Source organism: Cynoglossus semilaevis, chromosome 14, assembly GCF_000523025.1.
Source record: "Cynoglossus semilaevis isolate Cse_v1.0 chromosome 14, Cse_v1.0, whole genome shotgun sequence".
In the NCBI taxonomy this organism is placed as follows: Eukaryota; Metazoa; Chordata; class Actinopteri; order Pleuronectiformes; family Cynoglossidae; genus Cynoglossus; species Cynoglossus semilaevis.
The window spans coordinates 20701895-20714942 of NC_024320.1; the positions used below are offsets into that span (position 1 = coordinate 20701895).

Sequence of the window (13048 nt, forward strand, 5' to 3'; positions counted from 1 at the left end):
AGTACTTTTCAGAACAAATTAACTTTTTCTCAATGATGCCCTTCAAGTGAAAATGAAGCTTTCTGACATTCACTGTCACATTTCGGAGCAGCTGCTACTAGACCAAACCAAAATACTTTTTTTTTTCCTAGCCAAAATACAAATACATGTAGTTAAGTGAACGCATGTGTTCGACACATTGTGTAAGAATGCACCTCACGGCCAATTTTGACGTTGTATTTGTCGACACGTTTAATTGGAATGATAAAGAAATGGGTACTCAGTAACTCATGCTCCAGGGCAAACCAGGTCTGAGGCCTAGTTTCTGTATGTGTGTGTATGTGTGTTTTGATCTTTTATCCACACAAAAGTTGTAGTCCAATATAAGAAAACAGCACAAAACTTTTTTTTTCTTTCTTTTTTTTTTTACAGTTGATTGGAAAAACAGACACTCGGGCCTGTTTCATCATCACTGGCTGTCATATTTTCCATTATTTGACACCAGTTTGAGACATTTTCACAGCTTACAGGAGACCAGTAGTCCAAAGTCAATTGTGTGCTACACTGTAATTAGATAAATGATGAAAGAATATCAGTTTGCATCAGAGTTTTAAAAGTAAGTCTCCTTTTGAAGCTCGATGGATTGTTGTTGGCAACACTGACCTAATGATAAAAAAGGGAGACTATACATTTACAGAGTTTCCTCTTGGAGTCTGTTTACTCAGCAGCCCCGCCCCTATAATCTCTGGCCTCTGCTGTAGCGTGATGCTGCTGTTCATGCTCATCATATAACAGTGATGATGCATGACATCATGCTGGACTATTGCAGTGTTTCCCAAACTTTAAAAATCACAAACCTTCGTGACCCAAGTCAATAGAAATTATTCGTAAACTCCTGGGAAACATGATGCGAGACGACCCAAAAAAAAACCCCTCTTGTGACCCACCATCTTGTGAGGGTTGCGACCCGGTCTTTGGGAAACAATGATCTATTGAACTCTCATTGCAAAAGAGAGTGCTGGGCATCACCAACAGCACCATCACCAAAAGGAAGTAGACTTCAGCAGAGTTGGCTCAAAACGTATCGTGCATCTGCCCCTAATTCAGTGGTTCAATTTAGCCATTACCAAAAGGAAGTAGACTTCAGTAGAGTTGAGTCTGAGTCTGCCCCTAATTCAGTGGTTCAATTTAACCCCACTCCCCCTTGTGGACAGAAATGTTTTCAGAATTTTTTTTTGTTTTTAGCTTCTTTTGACAGCCATGCACACGAACAGTCGTGGTTGAGTTGCATAAATAATACCAAATAACGTGTTAGTACACACAGTATATCCAATACTGCACGTCCAAAAATAGAAATAATCTTGACAAAGTGGGTTGAATGAAAAACAAATATCAAACAAACAAAATGACTCCCAGTCACACCCTCGTCTGTGACACTCCCATGGGACATTTCTGGTGCCGTTTGTTGTTATTGGATGTTATCTAATATGATAAGTGAGAGAGACACCTGTGTGTGTATTCAGAGTGTGCCAAGAGAGAATTGCTGTAAATACACACCACTGTGACTGCAGTCAGTCAAAGTAAAAAGAAGAAGAAGAGTCATCCACCTAATTATTATTTGGGCTTGAGTCTGCACACTCACCCCTTGTACCTTCCAGCTTCTTTTATTATTACAAGAGAAATTGATTTGTGTTGGATTGTTGAGTAGACTTTAAATGTCATCCTGAGACTGTGACAAAATCAAGTGTACGGTGCAGTTTACTCTGGCTTTTCCCAGGTCAGTGGAGAGCTTTAATGTTTACACTTAGTGCTGGCCCGTTCTCAACAGGCTCTGGATGGATGGCCAGGAAATTTGGCAAAGACATTAATGTTCGCCAGAGGATGAAATTAACAGATGTTGGTAATCAGCTGATCATTTCTCTACTAGGATGTCGACTTTTCTTTTTTATTTAAAAAGGAGGTTTTGGCTCTTCGATAGACTTGTGTGAACTGTGGTTGAAGAGGGGGAGTTCTATTGACTTCTCTGATTGTCTGACTGGCTTTTGATACTCTGTTTTTATAATGTCGCCGTGAAGACAACATCTGCTTTTTTAAGCCGATGGACCCATGTTGACTCAGGGCGCTTCGGTTTCACAGCCTCTAGTGCCTTTTTAAAACTCAGCTGAACTCTATTTAAAAGCCTGTGATTCCTACGAAACTCCTCCTGTTGTTGAACCAAGCAAAGAAAATGACAAATTACTGGAACTGTGGCGCATCAACAGAAAAAAAAAAAAAAAATTAAAACAAATAATCTGTCGGTTCTACAGTGTAGCGGTTAGCTCGGAAGCAGAGAGCAGAGAGTCCTGGTCTTACACAGTAAAGCAGTGGTCACCAACTGTATTTGTCGGAGGGTCAGAGTTTTTCTGGACATGCATCTTGGGGGCCAGAAACTCAAAACAAAATCAAATAAAAATCACATTTTTGTCTAACGTTATTATTTTATGTTTCTTGTACTTCTAGCCTTCAATATCGGGGACCACATGATATTTTCTCGTTGATCCTCACAGTTATGGAGTCCAGTTGCGGGCTGGAGTGGATGGTTCAGCGGGCCGGATTTGGCCCGTGGGCCAGCGGTTGAGGTTCACTGCAGTAAAAGTTTAAAATATCCCTTCTCTTTGTGCTGCAGTAACGGTGACTAGACCTCCAGTCATTGGCTGTTTAAACCGTTCCTTTTAACCCATCCTACTTTAAAATTCCTAGCCCTTAAAAACAACTTGCCCTGAAAAAAAAAAAAAAGAAATCACAAATACTTTTAATATTTTCACAGCAGTTGGATCGTTCTTGTCTCTAACAGCGTTGTTGTGCCAGGTCCTTCAGCATCAGCACTGACTACATTTTGAGTGGCACCTTCTAATTGTTTTTACTGACTTCTTACAGTAATGTCTGCGCAGCCTGTCCGACCTGCTGCGAGCTGGTGAGACGTTCACTGCTGCCTCTTTCTAAACGCACTTTTCTCTTTGCCCTCTGTTAGAATCCTGTCATCACTGTTTTGTCAATCATTATTTGCTGCCTCCCAGGAGGACGTGGAGCTTTAATAGATTTCTCAGCTCTGCAGTGGCTCACTTTTCTCGCATGGAGGTTCTCTGCTGTTCCGGGAAGCCTCTGGACACTGGCCACTCGGGTCTTGGAATGAGGTGACGAAAGCTGTCTGCAGGTGAGTGTTGACCCGTCATCAGAAGTGACGATTGGTGAGAAATGTTTTAGCCATCAGCGCTGCCGCAAGAGGGGATGAAAAGGAGAAACGCTGTGTTGGGGTTTTTTTAAACGCAGAAGTAATGAAGGCAATAAAACGTGGGCAGGAGGAAATGTTTTGTGCATTAATTTACAGAAGTCCAATCTGGATTCTGGACGTAAATCACTGCTTTCACATGAAAAATTACACACTCCCTTGTAATGAATGAGTGTGTTCCTTCAGTCTCTTCTAGCGAAGACAATCAGTGGATGATTATGATCCAGTCAATTTTCAACATTAGTCGATGTCTAATCCATAGTGTAGATGTTTTTTTTTCAGTAATAAAAGTGCTCCAAAAATGACTTAAAAAATCAGCCAAAGGTGGAAAAAACTGCACTACAAATTTCCATTAAAATATTACGTTACATCAGAGGTGTCGCGATCTACCAGAGGATCGCCAAGAGAGCACTGGTAGATGTTGAGCAGTTAGATTTATATTAATAAATAAACAAATAGTATAAATGGAGTTCTATTTTTAGATGCTAATCACTCGGGCTAAATTAAGACCATTTGCGTTAAGTGTTGAGTCATGTAGTGTCGTACAACTATAGTCGTTTATTGAAAGCCCAACATATAATGTATATAAACAGGTCTATATGAGAAAGTGTATATTTGAGGTATATTTCATTGTTGGTAAATCATTTTAGACTGGCCAAAAACAGTGTGCGCACCCCTGCGTTACATCAACAAATCAACGAAATGTTAAATATTAGGTCTTCTATATTAGTGGTGATAAAAACAAGTGCATAGTTTCATGTAGTATTTTTCAAAATTTATTTTCTGTTTATGAGTTTAATTCACAGAGGAGTCAAGGTTTTACTGCGATGCTGTTGGAACAACAACAACAACAACAACAAAAAAAAGAGTTTCAGGCCAAAATACAAACAGATCATTTGTCAGAATGTTTCAGGCAACAATAACCAGAGAGTTAGTTTGATGTTAATCCATTTATACATATTAAGTTTAACAAAAAAAAAATCATCATGAACATCACGAAGCTCGGTGTCTTCAGTTTTTGTCCACTGGTTGACTTCACCGTGGAGATGATTCAGATTAGTAGCGATTTGGTAAAAGAATGTACACGGTCGGAATAAAGTGAATACATATTTAGTATTAACCCACGACGTGATTGGAGGGCTCCTTACATCCTCCAGTAACGGAGCTGTGAGTAATCCACAGTATAGCTGCCTTTTGTTATGGAATATAGGGGCTGGTACCGTTCTGGCTTTGATGTCAGAGCTGCTCTGTGGACCAGTATGACCCAATTCTTTGCAAATGTTCCTACACATAAAAGAAAAAAAAAGATCATGAACATATCCATCTTGTACCAATTTAAAGTGACTCCAAACTATCTGGACCTTCTCACAGAGAAGACAATTCATACTCAGAATAAATAAACATCACATTTTAGCATTAATTCTTTACAGTTGCAATGCAGGTCGTCAAACTGCTACAAAACAAATGTTAACCGGATGCCTAGTGGTGGGTTTAGAATCCAAAAGTGCAACAAAAGAACCCCTCTATGATGTCATGCTTTTCATCATCTGCTTGGTTATAGCTGTACCGCGGTGTCATGGAGTGCGTTAAGTGGTATGGAGTTTGTGGTGAGCTGTGACTGAGTAGTAATACGTTGATAATGCTTTGTTCGGTACATCTGTCCAGTATCATTTCAGTTGGCGTCCGCTGGATATTTACAGAACAATGGGAGGTTTTTTTTTTTTTTTTCAGTCTCCAGAAGCTTTGGCTTCATCGTGGTGTCTCCACTTCACATCTGTCCTCAGACAGTTCTTTAACAGTGGGAGTACTGGTGGAGTTCATGTTACTCTAAGCATTAGATGCATTTTTCCTGTATGTTGGCCGTTTCATCTGTGAAGGTCACTTGCAAAGCCTGGTCCTTGGGGCAGACCTGGTCCTCTTTCAGCGGCCTGCCTGGTGCGCTGTCCTCCAAGTCAGTCTGTGAAAGACCCCGCGGTGGCCCCTCCACCTCCTGGGAGCCCTGTAATGTCTGTGTCACTGGCGGACCGGAGTCTGTCTGTGCTCCTTCGTGAAACGACCCCGACCTCCCGCTGTTTTCCTCCGATGGGTACAGGAATGTCTGTGAGGTGCTGCTCGCTATTTCCCGTGCCTCGTGCGACTGTAGCGACGGAGAGTCCCTCAAGATGATTGAGGAGGAGTGGTGGTCGTTGGCACAGTGGAACTGCTCCCCGTCCCTCCGACCCCGTCTGCCCATTTTGCAGAACAGACATTTTATTTTCTCCATCAGCTTGAGCACCACGGTCTTTCTGAGCAGGATGTAGATCCAGGGATCTAAGATGGGGTTGACGGAGGCCATGCGGATGGCCAGCAGGTCTTTATTCAGTCCAAATGGCTCCTCTTTTTGGTTTTTGTACAGCTGGTTCTCAAAGATTCTCAGCTGGCAGGGAAGCAGAGAAAACATTAGATATATTTAGTGCCCACAAATGTTTGGATGAAACATAATGGAACATGGAACAACATTTCAAACTACAAAAAATAGAAATGTTTGACTTCCAAGAGAGAGAGAATTGGCTCCGTTTACATCATCTAAGGAGGCCGGTATGAAAACATCTAAATAGACCTTTGGCTGAAAGTGACTTCTGTGCAACCACTGCTGTGTCTCAGTGGCAGGAGGCCAAATAAAAGTCATCTCAGTGTCATCAATCATGTGAGTGCATTTGGCCTCTGGGTTCCCCAAAAGTGCTGTAAACATTCAGACTTTTTTCTTTTTTTTAAAGATCGTAGGCACAGGAAAGTCTTCCCTTTTTGTCGTGTTAAAGTTATTTTTGTGAGAGGTATTCATCTGCTATAGGTTAAGTAAAGACAAACTTTTTTTTTTTTTCAAATTTATTCTGGTTATTTCTGAAGCTTTAGGAGAACCACAGGTTCTGTCAAACAGGTCTAAACATGGGGAGCACCGTGAAGATCATCCTATCTATGACTGATTTTAGGAATTTCTGCCTGTCATTGCGTGCTGTGTGGCAGTTGAAATGTGAAATCTTGGTGTTTCTCTGCTGCCGAATTAGAAGAACAAACTTCCTTTTTTTTAAATGTTTGCAGACTACTCTGTTAAAAGGTTTGTACATACAGTTGTCACTTTAAAGAGATGAAAACAGTCGTGTTTGTGTATTCAGGCAGAATTATAGGGCTGCATGAAGCATCTCACTCAAGGCTGGGAGAAATGTCAAGGTGAAGAGGAAGTCAAAGTTCAGGAGGCAAATAGTGAGAGCAGCCGCTGTCTGTTTACTGTGTCATTTTTAATTTAAAAAATAAATAGAAAATAGAACTTGAGCTTTTTTGAGATGTAGATTAGTCTGAATTATTGATTAGTTTGAATTAATCTATGATTTATTTATGTGTGTGTTTTCCTTTAGTTTCTGTTTGTAGCCTTTTCCCCCTTTGTTTAAATGCATTTAAGTCGCGACAACAACTTTTGCGCGTGCGTTCCACGTTCTTTTACGGTTTTCAGTTTTAAAGGATACTTACGACCAGGGGTATCGAGCAGATGAGGACCACGACGGAGGTTGCGATCAGCAGAATCACCATCTGGATCTCTGCTCCCGCCAAACGTCCGAAACTCCGTCTGCGCCGCAGCTCAGCGATCCGCCTCTGGTCGGTGCCAAGTGAGGTCCGGCGGATGAACCTCTTGTGCATCAGGATGAGCGCCCCGCACACCATCACGTTGCATATAACCGTGGCGAGCACAATCACCGAGTTCACACCTGCGTACATCAGATTATAAGTGGCCACCGTGGTGCGGTTGTTCTGCCAGTTCAGGAAGCACCAGGTGCCCGGCCGCTGCAGCTTCACCTGCCCCAGTCCCAGGCTGGGCAGCGCGCAGAACACGGTACTGGCGACGTAGATGGAGAACAGTGTCAGCGCCGCGAGTTTTTGGTTGACGTACTGGTTGTAGAAGTACGCGTGGTTGATGGCCAGGTATCTCTCCACCGACATGGCAAACACAATGCTGAGTTGGACCAAGAAGAAGAAGAGCAGGATGAAGCCGGAGTACTGGCACAGGGGGTCGCCCCCGGGCCAGGTGCCCTTCATGTAGGTGGCGATGGTGACGGGACTGGCCAACAAGGTGCCCAGGAGGTCGGTCACCGCCAGGCCACACACGAGGGTGTAGAAAGTCGTCTCCTTCTGCTCCTTTCGCGATATTCGCAGCACCACGATGGCGATGACATTACCCACCACCCCGAAAATGAACATGATCACTGGGATGGTGGGCGGCTGGAATCGTCCCATCTCTACCGTGGTGTTCATGCCTGCGAGGAAGTCGTTCACTGACTCACACTCAACAAAGAGTCGGCTCTCACCTCCGAACCACTGACTCTTTCCATGAATGCGCTCTCTCCAGGTTTTCCCATCACAAACAAAGCCATGGTGTCCGAGGTGAACGGAGCTACTCCAAACTCCTCAACAAGAAAAAGAAGAAGAAAGCACAGGATCTGGTCTCGGTCCTGGGTCTAGGTCTGCATGTCCATGTGCTAGGTCTGATGCTCCGAGACCACGGGCTGCACCTCACCTTGTTATCACACTCACTCACTCACTCACGAATGAGAGGGAAGTTTCTCCTCGGGCCACTGACTGCAGCTCCTCCTCTGTGCTCCGCGTGTAGACAGAGAGTTGGAGCAGATGCAGCTGCGGAGCAGCAGCCGCCAGTGAGACGCCGCACACAGTCCCGCTGTCAGGTTCCTCTTCATCACCATCACTTTCCCACACCTTCTTCCGCGGCGTGGTTCTTTCACCGTCTATCTATCTGGGGTGTCAAACATACGGCCCGCGTGCCAAAACCGGTCCGCTAGGGGGTTCATTTCGGGCCGCTTGATACATTTTGAAAGGGACAAACACTTCATGTTCACGATGTTTTGTAAAATGATATTTTATTAAATATGAAGTATTTTCTAATACACGTGTTCTTTTTGCATGAAAAAAAATCACTTTTTTCAAATGAAATAAAATGTATTATTATTATTATTATTATTGATGCTAAGGAAACTGGTGATGAAAATTAGAACTTTTTAAACACAAATAAAATTCAGTGAGACACAGAGAGAGAGAGAGAGAGAGAGCTGTCAGGACAGTAGAACATTTCACATGAGCACAACAGGAAATGGTTTTGTGGCAAGTGATGAAGGAGAAGTGTGAAGTGCTTCAGATAAGAGCGACCTTTATTCCTTTTTCTAATCTGTAGATCAAACAAAGTAGCTACTTTGTGGATTTATGAACCTTGTCAGATCCAAGGTTATTCCCACTGCAGTGAAACCAACTGCCAGGAAAAACTGCAATACTTGTTCCATCAGAGAAATATTTTTTCAATCCTAGTTTTTCATTTAAACCTGCACTAATTTAGAAACTGTTATTGTTCAAATTTCACTGTTGTTGATTTAGAAAATTATTGGAGACACTCCATGGTCTGATTTCAACACTGCCAGATTTTCTCCACCTGCTGATGTTGCAGGGTTTTATTTCAGTAGGACACAGATTAGGATTGAGGAGAATGGGATTAGAGGCAGGATTACTGTAGCTTTGTTAATAAATATGATGTAAAAATATAATATAACCTGTTCCATACAGGATCTAATTCAGTGTTTCACACGTTAACCCCCCCCACCCCCCAACCCCTCACCCCCGCCCTTCTCTCCCTCACTGACTTAAAATGTACTTTGAACTTGTGACACATCAAAGCATCAGTTTCCAGTTCGTACAACGACTACGACGTAGTACGACAACACACATGCAGGGCTGTCAGGAAATACTTTTTCAATCAGGAAGTTAATTTGCAGCCTTTAAGAAATCTTCCTGAGATTCTGTTTTGTTTTCTCCGTCTGCTTTCACTGGTCACTGAACTGCTGCCGCCTCCAATCGAAATGTTGGCCGTAATTCACAAGTCACCAGGGAAGTCGTCACTGTTTACTGCATCAAACAGTGTGACTAACCCACGGATGATGTTATTTGTGGTTTGTAGACGTGCTGTTTTAGTGCTGGATGTTATTGTTTGAACACTATTAAAAAGAGGTGGGGTGCCATGTGTGGGCTGCTGCTGCGCACATTGACAGGTGGTGGTGTAAACTTGACGAGACGTCCTCTCCTGCAGGTCATTGTGGTCCCCGTTGTCTCTCATGCAAATGGGCGGGTGGCCGTGTGGTGCAGTGCTGAATCTGCAGCTGACCAGAGTATACTTTACACACACCAGCAGGCAAACGTGCAATTACAGGTGCAGAAACCACACGCTGGTGTCGGTTTTCATACGCTTCAGTTCTCACAGCAAATATTCCTCACGCTGTTTCAGAGAGGTGCAAATATGAACTTTTCACCTTTGTCTAGACTCTACGGAATTAGGTCTTGACATGGAATGATGATGATGATGATGATGATGATGATGATGATGATGATCAGCGTTAGCTTCTTTCTTTATCAGTGGTCTCAACATAGTGATTTAGCACAACTGTGACAGCAGGTGTCTGGGATTGAGAATGTTAGCACTAGGCTAATAATAACAACAACAACAACAATAATAATAATGATGCTCTCATGGCTTACATTTTCGGTTTTCAACCGCTGGGCTGGGGACCAATCTGTGAACATTTTTGTTTGTGCCCCAGTACTGTATGCGTCAACTAACTTTACGTCACTGGAGAGCTTCTTTTGACGTGCGACGGGGGTCGAAGGGAGTCCCTAAAGATGAATATAATAATATATAAATAAAATATATTAAATATATTTACATTATATACCTGATAATGAATTAATTTTAAATGCACTTCCATTGTGTTTTGTTATGCTCCCCTCACTCACACACATATAAAACCGGTCTGTGGGGCATAAAAGGTTGGGGTCACGTTACTTTATGAAGAGACTTGTATATAAATAATGTATATCTGTAGATATATCTGCTAACAAAGGCTTCACAGGTTAAAGGTGTGAAGTAAAATGTAAAGGTAAATGCTGCAACTCCTGACCTGATTTAAAATAATAAAAAACAAAAGTTATTCAAACTGATCTAGGACATCGTAGGATCCACGCCCCTCATCTTGTTCCTTGTCCGTTCATCTTCTCCTTCTGACCCTGTGTTTTTTTCTGTGTCTCACAGCAGCTGCCTCTGATACAACACCTCTCCACGCCTCGCTCGCTGTGTTTCTTTCTTCAGAACCATTTTAGTTTGTTATGACAAACTGTGGCTTTGCCTCCCATGACTTTCCTCTTAGTTGTTTGTAAAAGATAGTTTCCATTTCTCATGTGTGACCAAAAATGCTCCCCGCAGGCTCATATACACTTTTTTTGTGGTGTAATTGTTACCCTCTGTCCAAACTGGTATCACTGACATCACTTTTTAATGGTATTTTAAACAAAACAAACACTGCGCTCTCTGTCTGGTAAATATAGCAAACTTCACTCCATGTTGTGGGCCCTGCAGTCGGTCATCCGTAGATTGATTTTTATGTGTTGGGTATAAGGTACAATTTGTTTCTTTGGGATGTCTCTGTACCAGGATGGAATATTACAGCCACACATAGTCGGTTTATGAGAATGAAGTCAAGAAAAAAAAAAATTTAATTTCTTAAATTTCTTAAATTTATGAAACTGGATCAGATTGGACAAAACAAAAGTCACGATACTAAACTAAAAACTAATGAAGAAACGGACAGAAATTCAACTCAGTTCACACTACATCAGCCTCCATTCACTCCAAACCTTTAACCCTAACCTTCTTCTTACTAAACTCTGTGGCTGTGGATGTCTATCATTTATCAGTTTTTATTGAATGCGCTGGTCGTGCATGAACGTCTTCGTAGTGTGCTTGTCGAAGCAGTTGTTTAAATTACACAATAAGAATGTGATACAGGGGTAAAACTAGGCCTCATACTTTCGCAAAGGGACGAGTCAGGTCATGTTTTAACCTGGTTTGACTATTTTCACTCTCCTCCATCGTGTTTTTCATTATCTAAAGGACTATTTTTTGGTTTGCGTGTTTGTTTTGGAGACCACGGGGTTGACCCTTGTGGCAACAGCAGCATCAGCAGCAACAGCAGCCAAACCCTTAATAGAATGACCAGTAAAGCACAGCATTCCAATACACACCTTATTTGGCTTTAGAATCCCGTAAAATGTAGGAGCTAAAACCGTGAAAGACGAAGCAGAGACGGTAATTGCAAACAGCCAAGGGTGTAACATATAAATGCAACACAAGAATATTGTTATCTGTGATGCAGCGCTGAGACAAATTAGCCTCATGTATGAAGTGCTGTCAGATAATCACATACCTCAGAACTACTTTAGAGTTTCTCTAATTAGTCATTAGGATAATTGGAACACTTGACTCTGGAACGATTTGGAATCTACGCTGCACTGCATCACAGAGAATAGTCGAGTGAAAGTAAAGTGCGTCCTTAATTTACCTCAGAGTTGATGTATCTTGATCTTCCACCATAAGTCGGTTCTCTCTTGGTTTTTTTTTTTTTTTTCACCCCTTTATGTTCCATAGAACAATATTATTAATCACATTATTGATCAGACACCACTGTAGGACTGGGGTCTGGAACCTTCAACACCGACAGCATTTTATCAACAAATAAAATCCACACAGCGGCAACAACTTCGATCACTTAAATGTGGGCAGGAGTGCAATTTATGAAATTTGAAGTATTGACATAGTACTACAGATTTATAATGAAGTAGTGGCACTTGGTATAGTGTGATTTGGGTGGCGGTCATGGTGACTGCTGCCCCCGCGACCCGGTCATGGATAAGCGAATAAAAATGGATGGATGGATGGATGGATGGATGGTGAAGTACAAAAAGAAGTCTGTTGACAGTCATACATTTCTACATGCAGGCTTTAAATTCCAACACAGTATGAGTCAGTATTTACTATGACACAGTGTGTACTACAATCACGTACTGTTACCTGAGGTCTACCAAAAAGTGACTCGCCTGATCTCGAGGTAATGGAGTGCCATTATGATACTGTTACCTGAAGTCTACCAAAAAGTGACCCGCCTGATCTCGAGGTAGAGGATCTCGAGGTAATGGAGTGCCATTATGTTGTTTGTTTGTTTTCTGTTTTGGTTTTTTGCCATTAGCAAGCAAGCTGGAAATGTAGTGTGACATTTAAAAGTATTGTAAAAAAAAAACCCCATATATTTATATATTAAATGATTCAAGAAAACTACAACCCCTTCCTGAGAGCTATCTACGGTTAATACTGAATCAGTTATGTTTATTTTCTGTTTTTTTAAACACAGGATAAATTTGATCCATTGCAGTGAACCAATGAGAATAAAGAGCCACGTGAGGCCCTGGAGCCACAGGTTGCAGACACCAGTGTAATCAGAAGAGTCTTTGGCTTGTATGTTTTGAGCTTGTTATTTGGCTTTGTGTCCAAACCCCTGAGGGATAAACTGAAGTATGTCAGTGTTTCGTGGTCAAAGGGACAAACTGGCAACTGTCGTCCTAAGAATGGACCATTGTGAACTGAATGCCAAAGGAAAGAGCAGGAATCTATAGTTACTTTACAAGGTATTTTTCTTGTACATCAGAAAGAGAACCTGCCTCTGGTTCGTGCCCAGTGGACATTCACTAATCCCTGCTATATGCAATAAGAAGGCCACACCTAACTAAAAGGAAACATTTGGAGAAAAAGAAAAGAGCCATCCGGCACCACCACTCCAGTTGTCCATTTCCAGTAATTGGACACCAAAGATTGTATCTTTCGCTGCTTGTCAATTCCTTTTCTATGTTGTATACTATTATTTTTCCTCTCTGTTCCCAGAAGTGAGT

General features: G+C 42.0%; 2 protein-coding genes across 9 annotated transcripts in view; both read right to left on the reverse strand.

Moving 5' to 3' along the window:
* dab2ipb (DAB2 interacting protein b) overlaps positions 1 to 13048 on the reverse strand; it is a 791247-nt gene that overhangs the window by 178108 nt on the left and 600091 nt on the right. The window lies entirely within an intron of this gene.
* ptger4b (prostaglandin E receptor 4 (subtype EP4) b) lies at positions 3825 to 7634 on the reverse strand. The gene is made up of 2 exons (XM_008325786.3): positions 6752 to 7634; positions 3825 to 5663 (listed from the first exon to the last, which is right to left on the reverse strand). The coding sequence occupies exons 1-2, from the start codon at positions 7529 to 7531 to the stop codon at positions 5082 to 5084; spliced, it is 1362 nt and encodes a 453-aa protein (XP_008324008.1). The 5' UTR covers positions 7532 to 7634; the 3' UTR covers positions 3825 to 5081.

Coding starts and splice junctions, on each gene's coding strand:
- ptger4b (XM_008325786.3), bottom strand. CDS start 7,531: ATGAACACCACGGTAGAGATGGGACGATTCCAGCCGCCCACCATCCCA. Junction 5,664..6,751: donor TCTGCTCGATACCCCTGGTC/GTAAGTATCCTT, acceptor CTTCCCTGCCAG/CTGAGAATCTTTGAGAACCA.